Source organism: Spermophilus citellus (assembly GCF_964194105.1).
Source record: "Spermophilus citellus genome assembly, chromosome: 1".
NCBI lineage: Eukaryota > Metazoa > Chordata > Mammalia > Rodentia > Sciuridae > Spermophilus > Spermophilus citellus.
This window is the reverse complement of record NC_138182.1, coordinates 189,661,696-189,686,367: the sequence shown is the minus strand read 5'-3', so window position 1 is coordinate 189,686,367 and position 24,672 is coordinate 189,661,696. Positions and strand designations below refer to the sequence as shown.

Sequence of the window (24,672 nt, the reverse complement as noted above, 5' to 3'; positions counted from 1 at the left end):
CAGTTTTGGCCCGGGGCTGGGGAGCCCGCGGGGACTGCATCTTTAACCCTGCTCCTAGCGGAGTGTGCACCGAGCTGGGAGAGTTTGGAGTGGCCAGGCTCGGTCTCCCGGGGCTGCTTTGGCCTGGGGCTTGGGAATCCGTGGCGGTTGCTCTGTGGAGCCAGCTCCTAGCAGAGCGTGGCTGGGATCGGAGAGGCCGGGTTCCGGCTCCCGAAGCTGCTTTGGCCCAGGGCTGGGGAACCTACAGGGTCTGCTTCTCGGTCCGGGTCCTGCTTGGTGCTGTGGGGGCCTGGGGGGCAGAGTGGAACTTCCACCTGCGCCCAGAGCAGGCCAAGTGACCCGCCGGCGTACATCCCAACTGCAGCTGGGGCCGAGGAGAGTAGCCGCCCACGCCTGGAACAGGACCAGCGACCCGACTGCGCAGTAGCCAAGTCACCCCATTTGGAGTGGGGGCTGTGAAGAGCCGCTGTCTGAGCCTGCAAGGTAAGCAGACCTGCGACCCACTGGCAGGACAGGCCCGGCAGCCTGCCAGTGTGGTGGACAAGTAGCATCGAGGCAGTCACGTCACACTGGTTGGAGTGGGAGTTGAGCAGAGCCACCGCCCATGTCCGGAAAAGGCCCAGCGACCCATTGGAGAGGCAGTTAGGTACCCCCACTGGGAGTGGGGGTTGAGCAGAACTGCCGCCCGAGCCCGCAAGGTAGGCAGATCTGCGACCCACCGGCGGAACAGGCTTAGAGGCCGACCACTGTGGTAGACACGTCACACCAATTGGAGTAGGGGCGGAGCAGAGCTGCCGCCCACATCCGGATCAGGTCCAACGACCCGAGGGCGTGGTAGTTACGTCACCATAATTGGAGTGGGGGCAGAGTAGAGCCGCCACCCGCGCCCGCAGGGTGGGCAGACCTGCGACCAACCAGTGGGGTAGATAGATCACCCTAATTAGAGGAGGAGCACAGCCACTACCCGCCCTGCAAGAGAGATCTCCCAACTATACAAGAGCAATATAAATAAATAGGGGGAAAATTTCAAAAACACAACAGTTTCACCCAGCAGAAAGAAACGCAAGCAGTATGAAATGACAAGGAAAGAAAGGACCACAAGCAATGCAGGTCAACTCAACTCTAGAAGAGGTAATAGCTGCAACAGATGGAATGTCTGATAAAGAGTTCAGGATATACATGCTTCAGATGATCTGGAGTCTCAAGGAAGACATGAGACAGCAAAACCAGACAATGAAAGATCACTTTGACAAGGAACTACATAAACAAATCCAGGAAGTAAAAGACCAATTTCACAGGGAGATAGAGGTAATAAAAAACAAACAAATAGAAATCCTAGAAATGCAGGAAGCAATAAACCAACTTAAAACCTCAATTGACAATACTACCAGCAGAGTAGATCACTTAGAAGATAGAACATCAGACAATGAAGACAAAGTATTACAACTTGAAAAGAACATAGACAGCTCAGCAAGTCTGCTAAGAAACCATGAACAGAACATCCAAGAAATATGGGATAACATTAAAAGACCAAACTTAAGAGTCATTGGGATTCAGGAAGGCACAGGGCTCCAAACCAAAGGAATAAACAATATATTCAATGAAATAATACGAGAAAACTTCCCAGACTTGAAGAATGAAACAGAATCCCAAATCCTAGAAGCCTACAGGACGCCGAAAGTGCAAAATCATAAGAGATCCACACCTAGACACATTATCATGAAGATGCCCAACATACAGAATAAGGAGAGAATTTTAAAAGCTACAAGAGAAAGAAAGCAGATTACATTTAGGGGTAAACCAATCAGGATAACAGCTGATCTCTCAACACAGATTCTGAAAGCTAGAAGATCCTGGAATAACATATTTCAAACACTGAAAGAAAATGGGTTCCAACCCAGAATCGTGTATCCGGCGAAATTAACCTTCAGGATGGAAGATGAAATTAAAACCTTCCACGATAAACAAAAGTTAAAAGAATTCGCAGCTAGAAAACCATCTCTTCAAAAAATCCTTGGCAAAACATTACAGGAAGAGGAAATCGAAAACAACATTGAAAACCATCAGTGGGAGGTAGGACAGTAAAGGGGGGAAAGTAATCAAAGAGGAAAACAAATCAGGTTTAGTAACATTAATAAACAAATATGGCTGGAGGAACAAACCATATCTCAATAATAACCCTAAATGTTAATGGCTTAAACTCACCAATTAAGAGACACAGGCTAGTAGAATGGATCACAGAACATGACCCAACAATATGCTGCCTACAGGAGACGCATTTGATAGGAAAAGATATACATAGACTGAAGGTGAAAGGCTGGGAAAAATCATTCCACTCATATGGACTGTGGAAACAAGCAGGAGTGTCCATACTCATATCAAACAAAATAGATTTCAAGCCAAAGTTAATCAAAAGGGATAAAGAAGGACACTGCATACTGCTCAAGGGAACCATACACCAACAAGACATAACAATCATAAATATATATGCCCCAAACAATGGTGCACCTACGTTCATCAAGCAAACTCTTCTCAAGTTCAAGAGTCTAATAGACCACCATACAATAATCATGGGAGACTTGAACACACCTCTCTCACCACTGGACAGATCTTCCAAACAAAAGTTAAATAAGGAAACGATAGAACTCAATAACACAATTAACAACCTAGACTTAATTGACATATATAGAATATACCACCCAACATCAAGTAGTTACACTTTTTTCTCAGCAGCACATGGATCCTTCTCAAAAATAGATCATATATTATGTCACAGGGCAACTCTTAGACAATATAAAGGAGTAGAGATAATACCATGCATCTTATCTGACCATAATGGAATGAAACTGAAAATCAATGATAAAAGAAGGAAGGAAATATCATGCATCACTTGGAGAATGAACAATAGGTGACTGAATGATCAATGGGTTATAGAAGACATTAAGGAGGAAATTAAAAACTTCTTAGAGTTAAATGAAAACAGACACAACATATCGGAATCTATGGGACACATTGAAAGCAGTTCTAAGAGGAAAATTCATTGCTTGGAGCTCATTCCTTAAAAAAAGAAAAAACCAACAAATAAATGATCTCATATTTCATCTCAAAATCCTAGAAAAAGAAGAGCAAAACAATAGCAAAAGAAGTAGAAGGCAAGAAATAATTAAAATCAGAGCGGAAATTAATGAAATCGAAACGAAAGAAACAATTGAAAAAATTGACAAAACCAAAAGTTGGTTCTTTGAAAAAATAAATAAAATCGACAGACCCTTAGCCATGCTAACGAAGAGAAGAAGAGAGAGAACCCAAATTACTAGCATACGGGATGAAAAAGGCAATATCACAACAGACGCTTCAGAAATACAGAAGATAATCAGAAATTATTTTGAATCCTTATACTCCAATAAAATAGAAGATAGTGAAGGCATCGATAAATTTCTTAAGTCATATGATCTGCCCAGATTGAGTCAGGAAGATATAGACGACCTAAACAGACCAATAACAATAGAGGAAATAGAAGAAACCATCAAAAGACTACCAACTAAGAAAAGCCCAGGACCGGATGGGTATACAGCAGAGTTTTACAAAACCTTTAAAGAGGAACTAACACCAACACTTTTCAAGCTATTCCAGGAAATAGAAAAAGAGGGAGAACTTCCAAATACATTCTACGAGGCCAACATCACCCTGATGCCTAAACCAGACAGAGACACTTCAAAGAAAGAAAACTACAGACCAATATCTCTAATGAACCTAGATGCAAAAATCCTCAATAAAATTCTGGCGAATCGGATTCAAAATCATATCAAAAAAATTATACACCTGGGCTGGGGATGTGGCTCAAGCGGTAGCGCGCTCATCTGGTATGCGTGCGGCCCGGGTTCGATCCTCAGCACCACGTACCAACAAAGATGTTGTGTCCGCCGAGAACTAAAAAATAAATATTAAAAATTCTCTCTCTCTCTCTCTCCTCTCTCACTCTCTCTTTAAAAAAAAAAAATTATACACCATGATCAAGTAGGATTCATCCCTGGGATGCAAGGCTGGTTCAATATACGAAAATCGATAAATGTTATTCACCACATCAATAGACTTAAAAATAAGAACCATATGATCATCTCGATAGATGCAGAAAAAGCATTTGACAAAGTACAGCATCCCTTTATGTTCAAAACTCTAGAAAAATTAGGGATAACAGGATCATACCTCAACATTGTAAAAGCAATCTATGATAAGCCTCAGGCCAGCATCATTCTGAATGGAGAAAAATTGAAGGCATTCCCTCTAAGATCTGGTACAAGACAGGGATGCCCTCTCTCACCACTTCTGTTCAACATAGTCCTCGAAACACTGGCCAGAGCAATTAGATGAAAGAAATTAAAGGCATAAAAATAGGAAAAGAAGAACTTAAATTATCACTATTTGCAGATGATATGATTCTATACCTAACAGACCCAAAAGGGTCTACAAAGAAACTATTAGAGCTAATAAATGAATTCAGCAAAGTGGCAGGATATAAAATCAACACGCATAAATCAAATGCATTCTTGTATATCAGCGACAAATCCTCTGAAACGGAAATGAGGACAACTACTCCATTCACAATATCCCCCCCCAAAAATAAAATACTTGGGAATTAACCTAACAAAAGAGGTGAAAGACCTATACAATGAAAACTACAGAACCCTAAAGAGAGATATAGAAGAAGACCTCAGAAGATGGAAAAATATTCCTTGTTCATGGATAGGCAGAACTAACATCATCAAAATGGCGATATTACCAAAAGTTCTCTATAAGTTCAATGCTATCCCAATCAAAATTCCAACAGCATTTCTTGTAGAAATAGATAAAACAATCATGAAATTCATATGGAATAATAAAAGACCCAGAATAGCAAAAACAATGCTAAGCAGGAAGTGTGAATCAGGCGGTATAGCAATACCAGACTTCAAACTATACTACAGAGCAATAGTAACAAAAACAGCATGGTACTGGTACCAAAACAGGCGGGTGGACCAATGGTATAGAATAGAGGACACAGAGACTAATCCACAAAGTTACAACTATCTTATATTTGATAAAGGGACTAAAAGCATGCAATGGAGGAAGGATAGCATCTTCAACAAATGGTGCTGGGAAAACTGGAAATCCATATGCATCAAAATGAAACTGAATCCCTTTCTCTCACCATGCACAAAAGTTAACTCAAAATGGATTAAGGAGCTCGATATTAAATCAGAGACATGGCGTCTGATAGAAGAAAAAGTTGGCTATGATCTACATACTGCGGGGTCGGGCTCCAAATTCCTCAATAGGACACCCATAGCGCAAGAGTTAGCAACTAGAATCAACAAATGGGACTTACTCAAACTAAAAAGTTTTTTCTCAGCAAAAGAAACAATAAGAGAGATAAATAGGGAGCCTACATCCTGGGAACAAATCTTTACTCCACACACTTCAGATAGAGCCCTAATATCCAGAACTCAAAAAATTAGATAATAAGATAACAAACAACCTAATCAACAAATGGGCCAAGGACCTGAACAGACACTTCTCAGAGGAGGACATACAATCAATTAACAAGTACATGAAAAAATGCTCACCATCGCTAGCAGTCAGAGAAATGCAAATCAAAACCACCCTAAGATACCATCTCACTCCAGTAAGATTGGTAGCCATTAGGAAGTCCAACAACAACAAGTGCTGGCGAGGATGCGGGGGAAAGGGTACACTTGTTCATTGTTGGTGGGACTGCAAATTGGTGCAGCCAATTTGGAAAGCAGTATGGAGATTTCTTGGAAAGCTGGGAATGGAACTACCATTTGACCCAGCTATTCCCCTTCTCAGTCTATTCCCTAAAGACCTAATAAGAGCATGCTACAGGGACACTGCTACATCGATGTTCATAGCAGCACAATTCACGATAGCAAGATTGTGGAACCAACCTAGTTGCCCTTCAATAGATGAATGGATAAAAAAATGTGGCATTTATACACAATGGAGTATTACTCTGCATTAAGAAATGACAAAATCATAGAATTTGGAGGGAAATGGATGGCATTAGAGCAGATTATGCTAAGCGAAGCTAGCCAATCCTTAAAAAACAAATGCCAAATGACTTCTTTGATATAAGGGGAGTAACCAAGGACAGGGTAGGGATGAAGAGCTTGAGAAGAAGATTAACATTAAACAGGGATGATAGGTGGGAGGGAAAGGGAGAGAGAAGGGAAATCGCATGGAATTGGAAGGTGAGCCTCAGGGTCATACACAATTACATATAAGAGGAAAGGAGGGGTAAGAGAAAAATAATACAAGTGAAGAAGTGATTTACAGTAGAGGGGGTAGAGAGAGAAAAGGGGAGGGGAGGGGAGGGGAAGGGGGATAGTAGAGAATAGGATAAACAGCAGAATACATCAGTCACTAGAATGGCAATATGTAAATCAATGGAAGTGTAACTGATGTGATACAGCAATCGGTATACGGGGTAAAAATGGGAGTTCATAACCCACTTGAATCAAATTGTGAAATATGATATATTAAGAACTTTGTAATGTTTTGAACGACCAACAATAAATTTAAAAAAATAGATGATTATTGCATAAAAAGCATGAAAAAATCTCTAATTTATTAGCAATTATTAAATAAAGTTAGCAATATCAAGGATACAAGGACAATATACAAATATGAGTTGTCTTTATAATCACCGACAATAAAAAATGAAAATTTTAAATATAATTTACAATAGTTTTCAAAATATCATGTACCTGGAAAGAAATCAAAAGGAATAATTCATAATAACTTTACCCTGAAAAAAATCACAAAACATCATTGAGAAAATAAAGAAGATCTAACTAAATAGAAGACTACACAGTGTTCACTATTTGAAAGACTAAATAATGGGAATGATAGGAATATTAGTTCTTCTCCAACCAGTCTATACATGTGACAAAATCCTAAACAAAATGTTAGCCAATTTCTTTTGGAAAAGAGAAACACTGCATATAAAGTTTGTATGGAAATACAACCAAACAATAAAAACCAAAGCAATCTTGAAGAAAAAGAATAAAACTAGAGATATCACACTAAAGGTATGATCTATGACAGAAATAATTGCTAGGTTGAACTTCATTAAAATTAAAATTTTCTGCTGTGCCAAAGATTCTATCAACAGATTAAAAAGGTCACAGAGTATGAAAATATTGACAAAAAGCATATTATAAAGGATTATTATCCAAAATATACAAAGATTGTCAAAATTCATGTAAAACTGAACAAAATAACAAAAACTTACCAAAGAAAATAGATAGATGGCAAATAATCAGATGAAAACATGCTCTATATAGATGTCATCAGGAAAATGCAAATTAAAATAAAATTGGTATACCACTATAAAACCATTAGAATGTCCAACCTCTAGGTCACTGACAACACCAAATGCTGAGGAAGATGGGAGCAAAAGGAATTCTTATTCAATGATGATGGATCAGGAAGGGTACAGCTGCTTTGGAAGACAGTTTGGTATCTTCTTGCAAAGCTGATACTCTTACAATTGATGCAGCAATCGTGCTTCTTAGTATTTATCCAAAGGAACTGAAAACTTAGATCCACACAAAAACATGCAAGGTGAGGTTTATAGTAGCTATGTTCACAACTGTCAAAATTAAAATATCCATCAATAAGTGAATTGATAAGTAAACAGTGATACACTCAGACTTTATATATTATCATTCAATACCAAAATACATAAATAAATAGCCATCAAATCATTAAAAGGCATGGAGAAAATTTAAATGCATATTGCTATGTGAAATAGTCATTATCAAATGACTCTATAATGTACTACTCTGAGTACAAGATATTTTGGAAAGGGCAAAACTGTGGAGACAGTACAAATATCTGAGGTTTCCAGTGTGTTCAGGTAAGGAAGAGATAGATGGAGCACAGATTTTTGGCCAGTTAAACTACCCTGTAAAAGTGGATACATGTCATTTACATTTGTAAAAATTCATACAATGTACAGTACCAGAAATGAACCTTATTTTAAACTAAAGAGTTAGTGACAAAGATGTGTTGATGTAGGTCCATAAATTGTAAGACATGTACAACTCTAATAGGGGATGTTGATAATGGAGAAGGTTGTGAACTTGTGGGGACAGGGGTATATAGAAAATCTCTTTGTCTTTTGATTTAATTTTTTGTGGGTCTAAAACTGCTCTTTAAAACAGTCTATTGATTTTTAAATGGAGGAATTACCTCTCATAACAAACTATGATAAAGCTATGGTAATCAATAAAATGTGGTATTGCAGAATAAAGAAAAAATTGAACCCTTGAGCCAACCTGTGGTTACTTGATTTAAGACAATGATGTCATTTCAGAAAAGTGAGAATCATCTTCACAATCAATGGTTCAAAGACATTTGAATATTTACATGGAAAAATGACCCTAACATTATTCACTTGAAATAATTTAAAATTTATTATAGCTTTCAACATGCAAAATATAGTTATTAGTTTTTCAAAATGTATAACAATATCTTTATGCCTTGGAGTATGAAAAAGATTCAACTAGTATACACAAGCTGTTAACTAAAAATAAAATATATTGATAAATCAGACCAAATTAAAGATTTCTTAATTAATGTCACCATAATAAATTTTAAATACAATCATGGAACCCAAGTTCTATGTGTAACCACTAAGGTCTCAAAAATTATAAAAAATACAAGCATAGAGTGGGAAGACATATTTGCAATTTGTGTATTTGAAAAAGATATTTCCAGAATATAGAATTTCCAGTATAAGAAGGAAACAGGCAAACATCCCAAATAGAAAAATATACAAGACTTTTACAAGGTCTTCATGATAATATAAACTAATGGCCAATAAATTTGTGAAAATATGTATGATTTCATGAATTACCAGGGAAATGATAATTAAAATCATAATATGCTATTACCACACACTGAGTAGAGTGGCTGAAACTGAAGAGACAATATAAAATGTTGACAAGGATATGAAGAAACTGGAACTCCCAAACTTTGCTGGCATTACTATAACTACTTTTGAAAAAAATATTTCACAATATTTGAAGATCTAAATATATGTGCATGCATTAATGCACAACAATCCAAATCCTATGATCATATTCAACATACATAGTGATAGAACAAAAAAAAAATCTCAAAACTGGGAAAACCCCAATTTCAGCCACTGTGGAATGTATATACATGGTATATTCATACATCTGAAAAATATAAACCAATGTGTACAAAACACGATAGAACAACATGACACAGAACAATTTCACTTAATATAATGTTAACTGAAGAACATAGACAAAATGCTAATACTGTATAGCTTTATTTGTATGAAAATTCAAAAAAAAAAGCTGAGATAGCTATGATAATAGAAGTCAAGATAGTGCTTGCCTTTTAGGAGGGAAGATAAAAACAAAGAAGAGGAATTCTTGGGTTTTGGTAGACTTTCAATTTTTAATCTGGAAGATTCTTATAATAGTATATACACTTTGTTAAAATTCACTGACTTGAGATTCACCGTATATACATATGTATGTGTGGTCAGATTCATCCTATCCCTCCATTTTACTCTTGCCACTACTCTACTGATCTTTCCTCTGTTTTGATGGAATACCCCCAATGCCTCAGCCATTTTGCCACTAGCTTCCACATATCAGATAAAACATTTAAATTTTGACTTTTTTGAACCACTTTGGGACTGAATTAGAGAAATTATTTTGCATGCTATTGAGATTGTCAAAGTGTATTCTAATGTTATGTCTAACTTTAGAAAATGATTATTAAATACACACACACACACACACACACACACACACGGCATTAAACCTAAATTCCTGCCTTTAACAAACAGTATTTCACTGAGTTGTACAGTTATGCTTTGTGACTTTTTCTGGTGGAATGTTATATTTCAAAATTAAAGTAATTTTTTTAAATCGAAATTTTGCCAATATACATTATTATTAATTTCATAAAAATAATAAATTATAAACACAAACTTCCTTTATGTACTCAAATGAAGATAAAAAAGATAAAGATAATATATCAGTTTACTTTGTTCTTAAAGGCATTCTTTTACTGAAAATTAACTCAGGTGATATTCGTTTACAAATTCTAATAACTTGGAGATAAAATAAGGCACGCTTTTGTGGCTTAAAAGGGTATGGATACACACCAGATTTAAAATTTGGAATGAAATGGCAAATATTATGTGCAATAGTAAGAAAGGACACCTGGTGGCGCTGCAGGCTAAGAGTGTGAATAATGGGCTCTGGATGCCCCAGGACGCATTTGAGCTGGGAAGCACTCTGAAAGCTTCCTACAACAATCAGACATTTTAGGTGAGCTCCAGGAGACAAATCTTCAGAAAGGTCTTCGTTCCAAGCGTATAAAAACAGAAACATTTGACCAAATCGTCTGAGTGGATTGCATACAGAGTAAAAGGAACTGCACCTTCTGGACCCGTCTGAACAATGGAGGCAGAGCTAGATAAAACGCCACGGAAAAGGCAAGTCATTTTTCTTGCTATGCTGTTGTTTTTGTGGGAGGCTGACTCTGAGGCAATTAGGTATTCCATTCCAGAAGAAACAGAAAGCGGCTACTCTGTGGCCAACCTGGCAAAAGATCTGGGGCTCAGGGTGGGAGAGCTGGCCACTCGGGGTGCGCGAATCCATCACAAAGGCAGCAAACAGCTCTTGCAGCTTGATGTAAAAACCGGTAGTTTGCTTCTACAGGAAAAACTAGACCGGGAGGTGCTGTGTGGGGCTACAGAACCCTGCATATTGCATTTCAAACTGTTACTAGAAAACCCAGTGCAGTTGTTTAAAGTTGATGTGCAACTGACAGATATAAATGACCATTCTCCAGAGTTCCTAGAGAGGGAAATGATCCTTAGAATCCCAGAGAGTGCACAGCAAGGGACGATGTTTCCTTTGAAATCAGCTCACGACTTTGATATAGGTAGCAACAGTGTTCAGAACTACACAATCAGCCCCAATTCCTATTTTCATGTTGCTACTCACAATCGCGGAGATGGCAGAAAATACCCAGAGCTGGTGTTGGACAAAGCCCTGGACCGGGAGGAAGAGTCTGAGCTCAGTTTAACCCTCACAGCAGTGGATGGTGGGGCGCCGCCCAGGTCTGGGACCATCACAGTTCGCATTGAGGTGGTAGACATCAATGATAATGCCCCCGAATTTTTACAGTCTTTGTATAAGGTACAAGTTCCTGAGAACAGTCCCATAAATTCGTTAGTTCTCATTGTCTCTGCTCGAGATTTAGATGCAGGAACACACGGGAGTGTAGCCTATTCTTTATTTCAAGGTGATGAAGTTTTTCAACCATTTGTAATACATGAAAAATCAGGAGAAATTCGTCTCCAAAGGGCATTGGATTTTGAAGCAACCCAACATTATATTGTAGAAATTGCAGCCACAGATGGTGGAGGCCTAGTGGGAAAATGCACAGTGGCCATAGAAGTGGTGGATGTGAATGACAATGCTCCTGAACTAACCATGTCGACACTCAGCAGCTCTATCCCAGAAAACTCCCCAGAGACTGTAGTTGCCATTTTCAGCGTTTCTGATCCAGACTCTGGGGACAATGGTAGGATGGTTTGCTCCATAGAAAACGATCTCCCCTTCCTCTTGAAGCCCACATTTGAGAACTTTTACACCTTGGTGACAGAGAGGCCGCTGGACAGAGAGAGCAGAGCAGAGTACAACATCACCATCACAGTCACTGACTTGGGGACACCCAGTTTGAAAACCGAACACAGCATAAACCTCCTCATCTCAGATGTCAATGACAATGCCCCTGCCTTCACACAAATGTCCTACAGGCTGTTGGTGCATGAGAACAACAGCCCCGCTCTGCACATAGGCAGTGTCAACGCCACAGACAGAGACTCAGGCACCAATGCCCAGATCACTTACTCGCTGCTGCCCACCACGGATCCACACCTGCCCCTCGCCTCGCTGGTCTCCATCAACGCAGACAATGGGCAGCTGTTCGCGCTGAGGGCGCTGGACTTCGAGGCCCTGCAGGCGTTCGAGTTCCACGTGGGCGCCATAGACCAAGGCTCGCCTGCGCTCAGCAGCCAGGCGCTGGTGCGAGTGGTGGTGCTGGACGACAATGACAACCCGCCCGTCGTGCTGTACCCAATGCAGAATGCCTCTGTGCCCTGCACAGAGCTGGTTCCCAGGGCGGCAGAGCAGGGCTACCTGGTCACCAAGGTGGTGGCGGTGGATGGAGACTCGGGTCAGAACGCCTGGCTGTCATACCAGCTGCTCAAGGCCACGGAGCCCGGGCTGTTTGGCGTGTGGGCGCACAATGGTGAGGTGCGCACCGCCAGGCTGCTGAGCGAGCGCGACGCGGCCAGGCACAGGCTGGTGGTGCTGGTCAAGGACAATGGCGAGCCTCCGCTGTCTGCCAGCGTCACGCTGCACGTGCTGCTGGTGGATGGCTTCTCCCAGCCCTACCTGCCGCTCCCGGAAGTGGCGCCCGAGCGCGCGCAGGGGGACTCGCTCACTGTCTACTTGGTCATCGCCTTGGCCTCTGTGTCTTCGCTCTTCCTCTTCTCTGTGTTGGTGTTTGTGGTGGTGAGGCTGTGCAGGAGGCGCAGGGCGGTGCCGCTGGGTGTCTGCTCTGTGCCTGAGGGCCACTTTCCTGGCCACCTGGTGGACGTCAGTGGCACAGGGACACTGTCTCAGAGCTACCAGTATGAGGTGTGTCTGGGTGGAAACTCTGGGACTGGTGAGTTCAAATTCCTGAAGCCCATATTCCCTAACCTTTTGGTTCAGGATGCTGGGAGAGAAGTTAAGGAAAATTCCAGCTGCAGAAATAGCTTTGTATTCAACTAATTGTTGTATTTCGTTCTCACTATTTTGTCAACTTTCTATTGCAATTTATTTCTTTAGGAATTCTAGTGCTGTTAAAGTATTCTAACCACTATTCCAAACCTATGTATGTTCCTGGTAGCTCTAAGTTTGTTCTTGTTATTGGTATTAGCATTTTTAGGCATATGAAGTATGTATTTTCCTCATAATTGATCTAATCTTAATGGTTAGTTTTCCCCAATTGTAAATTTAGCAAGTAGTCAAAAACTTCTTATTTTAATGCACTTAATAAATTTCATAAACCATTTAAAGGCTTGTATGAAAGCTTGAATTTCCATGTATTTGTGGCACACATCTTTAACACATAATTTCATATTTCAATACCAGAGTGTTCACCTTTAACTAAATTTGTGGTTCACTATAATATCAGACTAAGCCCATAAAACCTAGTCCTACTTGTTTTTCTCAAATTGAATGTCAACATTATCTTCATTAAAATATTTATACAAAAAGTGTGGCCCTCTCCTGTTGTGAGCACCACATACGTAAGGCAATGATATGTATTTAGTTGGTACTTAACCTAAAATATTGTAACTGTTCCATAAATACTAGGATTTAAAATTTTTAAATAATTGTCATTTATGATAAACTATAGGGAAACTGATATAATTTGCCATCCACTTCACTGAACTAAAAACTAAACTAAAACTGTTAAATCACTTTTTTACATAATAATATTCAAAGAATAATCTTCGAGCCTGAATTATGCCCCAAATCTCTCCAAATAATTTCAGGACTCTTGAGGGCCTCATATATCTCCTTGTCCTTTTGCTTTATAAATAGATGATAAAGTGGAATTTGCTGTTTTTCTGCAGTTTCTCCCTGCTTTTCAAAAATCAGGAAAATTCTTCTGCATTTTGGCTGTCCTGTTTAGTTCTTTTTGGCTGATCATAGATTTTGCACTTTGTAGATGTGAACAGTCTTTATCGACAACATAATAACTTCTTTTTGATGTTTAATTATCTTCAGTTTTATTCTTTAATATTATTTAAATTTAATTTTTCAATGACATCAAAGTTACATTTGTATGAACTAAGTATTATTTTGATCTTAGGTAGCTTGAACAGTAATGAATTTATCTGAATTATAATAGTTCTAAGCTGTTAAATAAGCCTAGTTAATTGATTGTGTGATTCCAAACGGGTTAAATGTATATGGATATAAGACAATTTCATAGGACTTCTGGCATAAGATGAACAGTTAAAAAGCTTATTTTATAATGTAATATTTATTTATAAATCTCAAATATTATTTTACTGGATATTAAATCTTGTGCTTTTCCCTGAATTAATAATTTTTCTGAGGACATAATAAAAAAAAGAAAATTACTGACGTTTAAATCATTCTTGAAACACAGTTTTTAGCCATCACTTAATTGAAAAGTTGAAGTGAGGAAGAGTTAAATGTGAGACCAGAATTAAATACAAACAAATATACAAGATATAAATATGGTAATTAACATTATTGATTTCTCCCTTATTTATTATCACTTATTTAAATGAATATTTTTCTATGAAAAGTAATAAGTCTTGTTTAAGTTTTCACCAGTCTATCTCAAGATCATGAAAATTTAATTTCACTTTTCAAGAATCTAATTTGACTGGACAAATGATCATACAGAACCCATCTCATTCGTGTGTGCATTCATAAAGTTTGGATCATTCCTTACTAGCTAGTTGATAGCTCCAGAATGTAGAAAAGATCAACATTTTAAAATTTAGTTCCTGGAATTTTGTAGTGAAAATGATCCAGATAATATTCACAACATGCATACCAAATGAAAGTAAACCAATTTTACTGTTATCAAACCAGGATAGAGAATGGAGGCTAATATTCTAATAATGACACAGATTTAAATATGCTTTTTCTCAAATGCCTCTATTACAAATGCATCTTTTATAATTATTTTGCTGTTGTCTGTAATGCATTTAACATGTGCTATTTGACGGGCAGAAATTCTACTGAAGTCAATATGGCCCATACCACATTAAAGTCTCCTTTTATAATAAAAAATTACAAAATATATTTTAAAAGTGTGAAGTTAAAACATGCATGTATTTACTGGGGTTCTACTTTCAGATTACATGCATTATCTGGAAGCATAAAACAACCTTTAAAACTGGCCATAAGACAAAAATCATCTCTGTGGAGCAGCAGAAAATATATGATATAATAATACCTGAATGGGCTAAGATTTTTGAGAAGGAATATCACTGGGGAGAAGAACTAAATCCTACAGTCAATTTTCCCCAAAAGAAATTGGGTAAATCTGAAAACAACCAACAGTTTTTTGTTAGGAACAGAATAACTTCAGTATCCTTTGGAAGACTGGAGGATTCAAGCTCAGAACGAGTTTCCCCTCAGAGCATTTGTCAAACTCAGAGCAGCTCAGTGAACACTAAAAACTTAAGTGGAAAATTCTTGAAAAGCAGAGTAAAGTTTTTCTTGCTTATACAAATATTAGAGTTTGGGATTTCATAGGAAGGAATCATAGAGGATATACTAAATTCTCCACTGAAAACTCTGTAGGGCTAGATATCAGGACTTCAGAGAATCTTGATTGATCCCAGTGCCTGTTTTGATTAAAATGGTTTGTTTAGATAGGGCTCTGTCAAGGTACCAGAAGAAAGAGTGAGCTTTTCCTGTAGGAAGATAATATCATCTTGATCCTGAACAATGTTTTACATAAATATCCAACATTCAATAAAAAATTAGTAGATGCATAAGCATGTATATGTGCACAGGGAAACACATAAACACACAACTGGATGGTACAGATAAAACGAGCAAAAACCTAAACCCCCCAAATGCTGGGATAATCCAGATATTTGAATTAATTGACATACATGTTAAAATAAGTATGGCTAATATGCCGAAAATAAGGAACAATAGAGAAAATAGATATGAAGAGAATTTCATCAAACAATTGAAATTTAAAAATGGAAATTTGTTCTATAACTAAGAAATATCATACCTGATACAAAACTAAATGATTTAATATCATAGACATAAGGGAATAAAGTATCAGTATATGCAGTTAGGCTGATATAAAAAATAAAAATACAAATAGAAAAATAATGAAAAATATAGAAAAGCATATTAGTAACATGTGGAGTATAATGAAAAACTCATACATATCATAATCCTAGGATAAGAGAGAGTAAGAGTGTGTAATAAGCAATAGTTAAACAAAAAATGACAAGACTGATGAAAGTGGTTCCCCTTCAATATATTAAGAGAAACCTAATTAGGATAAATAAAAACAAAGTACACTAGGCATATTATAGGAAAGTTGCTCATGACAAAATGAAAAAGATTTTAAAGCAACTACACAAAAGCGACATATTACTTCTAAAAAAGCATAAGTAAAATGAAGAACTTTTTAACATAAATCAATGAAACCAACAGGCAAAGAATTAATGTTTTAAGGATCCTGAAGGAAAATTTTACCAAAACTAGAATTCTATTATCAGAAAACATAACCATCAAACAGGGTATTCTAACATGTTTTTCTACAAACAAATAAAAACTGAATCAGTCATATCTACACTAAAAGAAATACTTTTAGTATAAATCATTAAACAAAAGGAAAGAGTCCTAAACAGATCACAGAATTACAGGAAGAAATAGAAAGAGACAGGAAGAGTAAATATAAATAAGTATTGATCTAATGTTACTTTAGGCAATTGTGGCAGTGCCGCAGCCCGGCTGGCTGGGCAAAATAAACCGGGGGGGGGGGTGACAAACAACTTGTGTAGATTGATATAGCAGGAGTGGGAGCCGTTTATTGTAGGACCAGAGGGGTTTTTATACATTCCACACAGCTTATCTTAATTAACATAAACTAGATACAGCAGTCAACCAATAAGGAATCTCCACACTTAATGGCTCGCTGGCGCCACCTCACAAACCACTCCCTCTGGCAAAATGCCAGGCGCCATCCTGACTTGTTTACAGACTCTAACATGGCAGTTTCTTAAAGGATATGACATTTAAATTCATAATTGCAAGAACATCAAGGTACAGGTGTAGAGTAGAGATTTCTAAGGTTCCAAGGATTATCTCATGAAAGTAGAAATAGTGTAGATAACAGTTATATCTTATAATAAATAACAGCCATAAAGTAACTGAAGGTGCATAAAAAATAATAGGTATTTCAATAATCTAAAAGAAGAACAAAGAAGAACAAAACCTTAGAAGCAAATGGAAGCATAGTTAGTAAGTGTGGATTGAAAGATATAATAATAATTGAAGTAATTTAATTAAACAATCAAAATATTCAGACTATATTTAAGAACAACTCAAACACATACTACCAAATAAATGTGTGTGAGAGAGAAAGAGAGAAAACAAAGATTGAAAGTTAAGAATGGGATAGTGTGTTTAGTACACTAGCCAAAATATATTTAATATAGCTATATTCATATAAAACAAAGGAGACTTTAAGATTCTTCACTAGTGATGAAGACAGCTGTTTCATAATAATAAAAAGGCAAAGAAATAAGTGGAATCCAAGACTGAATATTTCTCTAACTACTAAAATACAAACCACAACCACATTGTGAGAGTTCATATACCTTTGTCCATTCCTAACAGAATAAGAAGACAACACAGACACATGAACACTGAAGTGCTGCACAACACAAACATCATATTCAAATACACTGACATACATAACACACTAAACACACATTCTTCTTACATACAAATAAAATATGAAAATTGTCTATATTCTAGATCATAAAACAAGCCTCTCTGCTTTCTGACTGCAGCAGAACAATGCAGAAATTAAAATATTACAAGAAACCCCCAATGCTTCAAAATTAAATAATAACATCAATGAGTCAAAGAAGAAATCACAACAGATATTCCCAAATAGTTTGAACTGGGTAAAAAAAATATCAAGAACTGACATATAAAAACACAACTAGGAAATGTAAAGCCTTAAATGCACATATTAGAAAAGGAAGTCTAAAAATCAATAATGAAAGATTTGATCTCAAGAAGATAGAAAAAAACAGCAATTCAAATATGAATAATGAAGATAGTTATACACACAAAATACACATAAGGAAAACAATAAAATAGATGAGAAAATTGGTGAAATTTAAAGTGGGTTATTCATAGTTATTAGTAAAATTAAAGCTCTTTAGATTAATCAAGTAAACTAATAAAAATACAAATTATCATTATTAGGAGTAAAAAAAGAAACATCACTAAAAATCCTACAGACATTTTGGAAATAAGAAGTAGATTTTGTGAACAATTTTTGCCAACATGGTGTATCTTTGTACACTATGATCATTTTTTTCTGTGACTCTAAATCTGTTCTTTAAAATAGTCTATTTTTTTAAAAGGAAGCCTTAATTTCAAATAATAAAACCCATGACAAAGCTATATTAACTAAGGCAATGTGGTACTGCAGGATGAACAAACAGAAAAAATTGAATACTTGAGCAGATCTGAAATCACCTAATTTATAAGAGGAATGAGGCTTCTGAAATAATTTTGAATGTATTAACTTTTCAATAAATGTTATAAAGGTATGTAGAAAATTTTTGGCTCTAACCAGATTCATTTGAAAAAATAGTTTGATTACAGCTTTAGAAGAAAAACAGTAATTAATATTTCAAAATATATAAGAATAAGACCTTTGTGTATGCAAAGATTTAAACAGAACACAAAAATGCTAACCAAAAGTGAAAAGTATTTATAAATTAAACTAAATTAGTTTTTTTTTATAAAAGACACCATTGATAGAAATTAAAATATAAAACATAGATTGGGAGAAGATATATAATATATAATATATTTGTACTATATTATATAAAAGGTCCTACACCCAGAATATCAAAGACACTTCTACAGACCACAAAAGGAAAGATGCTAATGACCCAATAAGAAAAATGACAAACATCTTGAACAAGTACTTTACAAGAATATATCCTAATATAAATAAATATGTGAGAACGTAAATAATTTTGTTAATCACCAGAGAAATACAAATCAGAATTACAAAATTATATCACCACATACTCAATAGAGTGGTTAGAACTGAAATGACAACATCGAATGTTGACAAGGATGTGGAGCAACTGGAACTCTCATACTTTATTGGTACTGGAAAAACTACCTATGAAAAATGTTACACAGTATTTGCTAATACTAAATAGATGTGTGCGTATGATGCACAGCAATACAACTAATATAAATATATTCAGAATAGTTACATTTACATGATCACTATAAGACAAGAATGTTCATAACAATATTACTGAAAAAAAGGCTCAAAACTGGATGGATGTTCATGAACTGAAGAATGCATATAAATCATGATTATATTTATACACAAAACTATTGTAAAGTAATGAGAATGAAATAAATCAGAATGATATGCCACCTATTAATTTTATAAACATATGTTGAATGAAAGAAGACAGACATGAGAGTTATGCACTATAACTCCATATGTATGAGTACAAGAAGCAAAAAGGAAAAAAACTATGACAGGAGAATTCAGGATAGAGCTTATGATATGGGGAAATTTACTAATTAGACAGTGGCAGGAGAGAACTTGCTGAGTTTGGGCAGCACTCTATTTTTAATCTACATTCTATTTACACGAATGGATCCAACTTTAAATTCAGCATGGTACATTTATATTTGTGCCTTTTCTGCAAGTATATTATGCCTCAAAATTAAAGTAATTTTGTAAAACTTTAGAATTTTTATGTATCCACTACAAATTATTTTTTACTATAATCTATGAACCAAGAAAGTTTCTTCTTGTACTCAAAAGTTACTATTACAGAGAATCTTAACATCATTCCATCTATGTTTGTTTGTTTATTTTTGGTACCAGAGATGGACCAGAGGGGCACATAACCACTGAACGGTATACCTAGTTTTATTTTTTATTTTGAGACAGGGTCTCCCTAAGTTCCCAAAGATGACTTTAAATATACAATGTTTCTCCTTCAGCCACCCTAGCCACAGGGATTGGAGGCATGTGTTAGTTTAAAAAGTATTCTTGAACTGAGCATTCACTCAGAAAATGTTTATTTAGAACTTCTAATAACTTGAGGATACAACAAAGGGAGATTTGTGATTAAAAGGATATTGATACAAGGCAGTATTAGAATTTAGAATAAAATAGCAAATATCATACGCAATAGTAAATAAGGACGCCTGGTGGCGCTGCAGGATAAGAATGTGATTATTGGGCACTTGGATGCCTCAGACGCCATTGAACCAGGAATCAGAACTCTGAAAGCTCCCTAAAATAAGGAGGCATTGTAGGTGAGCTCCAGGAGACAGATCTTCAGAGAAGGGATCATTCTAAGTGCATGTCAGACAGAAATATTTAACTCAAGATTATTTAACAAAGTCGTTTGAGTGGACTGTATACCGAGTTGAAGGAACTGCATCTTCTGGAAGGATTTGAACAATGCAGACTGCTCCAGCAAAATCCCTGCAGAAAAGGCAAGTCATTTTCTTTGCTATGCTGTTGTTTTTGTGGGAGACTGACTCTGAAGCAATTAGATATTCCATGCCAGAAGAAACAGAAAGTGGCTACTCTGTGGCCAACCTGGCAAAAGATCTGGGGCTCAGGGTGGGGGAGCTGGCCACTCGGGGCCCGCGAATCCATCACAAAGGCAGCAATCAGCTCTTGCAGATGAAAAAACCGGCAATTTGCTTCTACAGGAAAAACTAGACCGAGAGGTGCTGTGTGGGGCGACAGAACCCTGTATATTGCATTTCCAACTGTTACTAGAAAACCCGGTGCAGTTGTTTCAAATTGATGTGCAACTCACAGATGTAAATGACCATTCTCCAGAGTTCCTAGAAAGGGAAATGATCCTTAGAATCCCAGAGAGCGCCCAGCCAGGGACTGTATTTCCCTTGAAATCAGCTCAGGACTTGGACATGGGTAGCAATAGCGTTCAGAACTACACAATCAGCCCCAACTCCAATTTTCGTGTTGTTACTCATAGTCATGGGGATGGCAGAAAATACCCAGAGCTGGTGTTGGACAAAGCCCTGGACCGGGAGGAAGAGTCTGAGCTCAGTTTAATCCTCACAGCACTGGATGGTGGGGTGACACCCAGATCTGGGATCATGACAGTATACATTGAAGTAGTAGACATCAATGATAATGCTCCCAAATTTTTACAGTCCCTGTATGAGGTACAGGTTCCTGAGAACAGTCCTATAAACTCGTTAGTTCTTGTTGTTTCTGCTCAAGATTTAGATGCAGGACCATATGGGAGTGTATCATACACACTATTCCAAGGTAATGAAGTTTCTCAACCATTTGTAACAGACCAAATAACAGGAGAAATTCGTCTGCAAAGAGCATTGGATTTCGAGACAACTCAATATTATAACGTGGAAATTGTAGCCACAGACAGTGGGGGCTTCTCAGGAAAATGCACAGTGGCCATAGAAGTGGTGGATGTGAATGACAATGCTCCTGAACTAACCATGTCGACACTCAGCAGCTCTATCCCAGAAAACTCCCCAGAGACTGTAGTTGCCATTTTCAGCGTTTCTGATCCAGACTCTGGGGACAATGGTAGGATGGTTTGCTCCATAGAAAACGATCTCCCCTTCCTCTTGAAGCCCACATTTAAGAACTTTTATACCTTGGTGACAGAGGGGCCACTAGACAGAGAGAGCAGAGCAGAGTACAACATCATCATCACAGTGACCGACTTGGGGACGCCCAGGTTGGAAACGGAGCACAGCATAACTGTCTTCGTCTCTGATGTTAACGACAAGGCCCCTGCTTTCTCCCAAACGTCTTACAAGCTGTTAGTTCATGAGAACAACAGCCCCGCCCTGCACATAGGCAGTGTCAGCGCCACAGACAGAGACTCAGGCACCAATGCCCAGATCACCTACTCGCTGCTGCCAACCCAGGACCCACACCTGCCCCTCGCCTCGCTGGTCTCCATCAACGCAGACAATGGGCAGCTGTTCGCGCTGAGGGCGCTGGACTTCGAGGCCCTGCAGGCGTTCGAGTTCCACGTGGGCGCCACCGACCAAGGCTCGCCCGCGCTCAGCAGCCAGGTGCTGGTGCGAGTGGTGGTGCTGGACGACAATGACAACTCGCCCTTCGTGCTGTACCCAATGCAGAACGCCTCTGTGCCCTGCACTGAGCTGGTTCCCAGGGCGGCAGAGCAGGGCTACCTGGTCACCAAGGTGGTGGCGGTGGATGGAGACTCGGGTCAGAAAGCCTGGCTGTCATACCAGCTGCTCAAGGCCACGGAGCCAGGGCTGTTTGGCGTGTGGGCGCACAATGGCGAGGTGCGCACCGCCAGGCTGCTGAGCGAGCGCGACGCGGCCAGGCACAGGCTGGTGGTGCTGGTCAAGGACAATGGCGAGCCTCCGCTGTCTGCCAGCGTCACGCTGCACGTGCTGCTGGTGGATGGCTTCTCCCAGCCCTACCTGCCGCTCCCGGAAGTGGCGCCTGAGCGCTCGCAGGGGGACTCGCTCACTGTCTACTTGGTCATCGCCTTGGCCTCGGTGTCATCGCTCTTCCTCTTCTCTGTGCTGGTGTTCATGGCGGTGAAGCTGTGCAGGAGGCATAGGGCGGCGCTGCTGGGTGTCTGCTCTGTGCCTGAGGGCCACTTTTCTGGCCACCTGATGGATGTCAGGGGCACCGGGACACTGTCTCAGAGCTACCAGTATGAGGTTTGTTTGACCAGCGACTCTGGGACTAGCGACTTCAAGTTCTTGAAGCCCATATTCCACAATGTATCTCCCAAGAGTGCAAGAGAAGCAACCCATTAAAATGGCACCTTCAGGAATAATTTTGAATTAATGGAATCTGATTATATTGCAGTGTTTTCTACCCCTTATCTATAATTTTCCTGTATTAAGAGTTACAGTGTGTCATGGAGGAAAAGTCCCCCTTGAAGTATAGCTGTGATTTCCCTTCTGTAGTGGAGTTGTTCGCTGGTGTTGTCCAACTTTGGAAAACTCAATTTTACTTTATTGCATTTATGCACTGTCATTACAAATTCATGCTAAGGGTTGTTTTTTCCCTTATATTTTTAGTTTTGTATATTTGTCATGGTAACTGGCTTAATAAATTCAACTGGAACTTTTCCTTATATGGTACTCATTCTGTTTCATCCCACTCAAGGATTTTAGGTGTTAAATTGAAAAAAAAATCACTTCATTTTATTCTTTTTGTTTCCAAATGAATGCATATGATTACAAGTCCAGTATGTGAGAAACCATAATAAAATGCAACAACATCTACTCTTATTTTGCAACCTTAAGCCTCCTTGGCAAATATTTTTTTTTGGAAAAACTTTTTAAATTGATATATAGCATACAGAAAGCAAAATGAATGTAATATTCAGCTGTATGTATTTTCACATAGCAAATGTAATTGCCATGAGCAACTTGAGAAAATGAAACATTTGTATTGCACTCAACACAAATTTCTCCTTAAAATCACTGCGAACCCAAGTATAACTGACATATGTCCTCGCCATAGCATAGTTTATTTTTGCCCCTTTTGAATTTATATAAATGTAATAATAGACTATGAACTGCCTTGTGTATAGTTGCTTTTGCTCAATATTTTATGAAATTTATTCATTATTCTGCTTAACTTTTTCATTCTCATTGCTGTATTACTCATTACTTCACTGTATTAGTCTATCAATGTTTATTAAAATTCATTGAATATCATCTAGCCACATATATGGGTTGGTGCATGAATTGACTGTTATGAATCAGACTACTCTGAACATTCTTGCAATGTCTTTGGACTTTGCAGTTTTGTTGGACACTAAGGGATGGAATTACTGCTTATTTTGTAGGTACATATTTACTCTTAGTAGACATTTCCAAATAGTTTTCCAAAGTGATTTTGCCATTTACACTATCCACAACATCTAGATGTACCCAGTCATTCACATGCTATTGTCTGGTTTTTAAAATTTTATCCCATTAGAAAGCATTTTAAAAACTTCCAAAAAAAAACTCTTACAACATCTATCCTTAATATTAGTTAATATTTTTATAATTATTTTGGGTTGAATTGAATTCCCATCCCTTCCAGTTTCATATGACATCAGAAATCCCACTACCTCAGAATATGATCTTGCTTAGAGATAGGGCCTATGAAGAGGGAATTACATTAATATTAGGTGGTTTGTGTAGGCCCTAAACCAATAAAACTGGTGTCATTATAAAAGGAAATTAGGCATGGAGAAAAGACATACCAGATACATGCATACACAGAGATGATCGTGTAAAGTCACCAGAATAAGATCATCATCTATGAGAGAGGCTTCAGAATTTAAAAATCCTAACAACACCTTGACCTGAGACTTATATTCTCCACAACTGTGAGAAAATATATACCTGTGATTTAAGCCACCCATCTGTGGTATGTGGTTATGACAATCTACAAATTAGATTAGTAGATTAAATTAGTAAATTACAAACAACATTAGTAATTTATCAAGCATTTTTTTCTTTGACAATTTACTGTTATGATTGCTGGGTACTGCATTCAAAAATAACTTCAATTATATGATCTTCACATAGAATATACTACTATTTCAGGTACTTCTCTTGTCAAATTGAAAAGTCCATTTATTATCCATTAACAATAGTTTCATTTATTTTTGTATGGATAAAATGCAGACATTCTTATTCTTTCTTTCCTATTTTCCCTTACATTTTCCAACCTCCTTCAGTGAACTTCTGCCTTTAA

The 24,672-nt window shown here is 37.8% G+C and overlaps 1 protein-coding gene and 1 pseudogene across 2 annotated transcripts; both read left to right on the top strand.

The window, feature by feature from the left end:
• The first annotated feature begins 10,327 nt into the window (after positions 1–10,327).
• Positions 10,328–13,253, top strand: LOC308650710 (protocadherin beta-5-like). The gene has a single exon (XM_081296953.1). The coding sequence runs from the start codon at positions 10,509–10,511 to the stop codon at positions 12,894–12,896; it is 2,388 nt and encodes a 795-aa protein (XP_081153079.1). The 5' UTR covers positions 10,328–10,508; the 3' UTR covers positions 12,897–13,253.
• Positions 13,254–20,175: 6,922 nt separating this feature from the next.
• On the top strand, positions 20,176–23,558 carry LOC308650722 (protocadherin beta-5-like; annotated as a pseudogene). Its single transcript has one exon. The product of its transcript is annotated as a protocadherin beta-5-like (transcript).
• The last annotated feature ends 1,114 nt before the right edge of the window (positions 23,559–24,672 follow it).

What these genes read in the sequence shown, in the direction of transcription:
- LOC308650710 (XM_081296953.1), top strand. Translation starts at nt 10,509, where the DNA reads ATGGAGGCAGAGCTAGATAAAACGCCACGGAAAAGGCAAGTCATTTTT.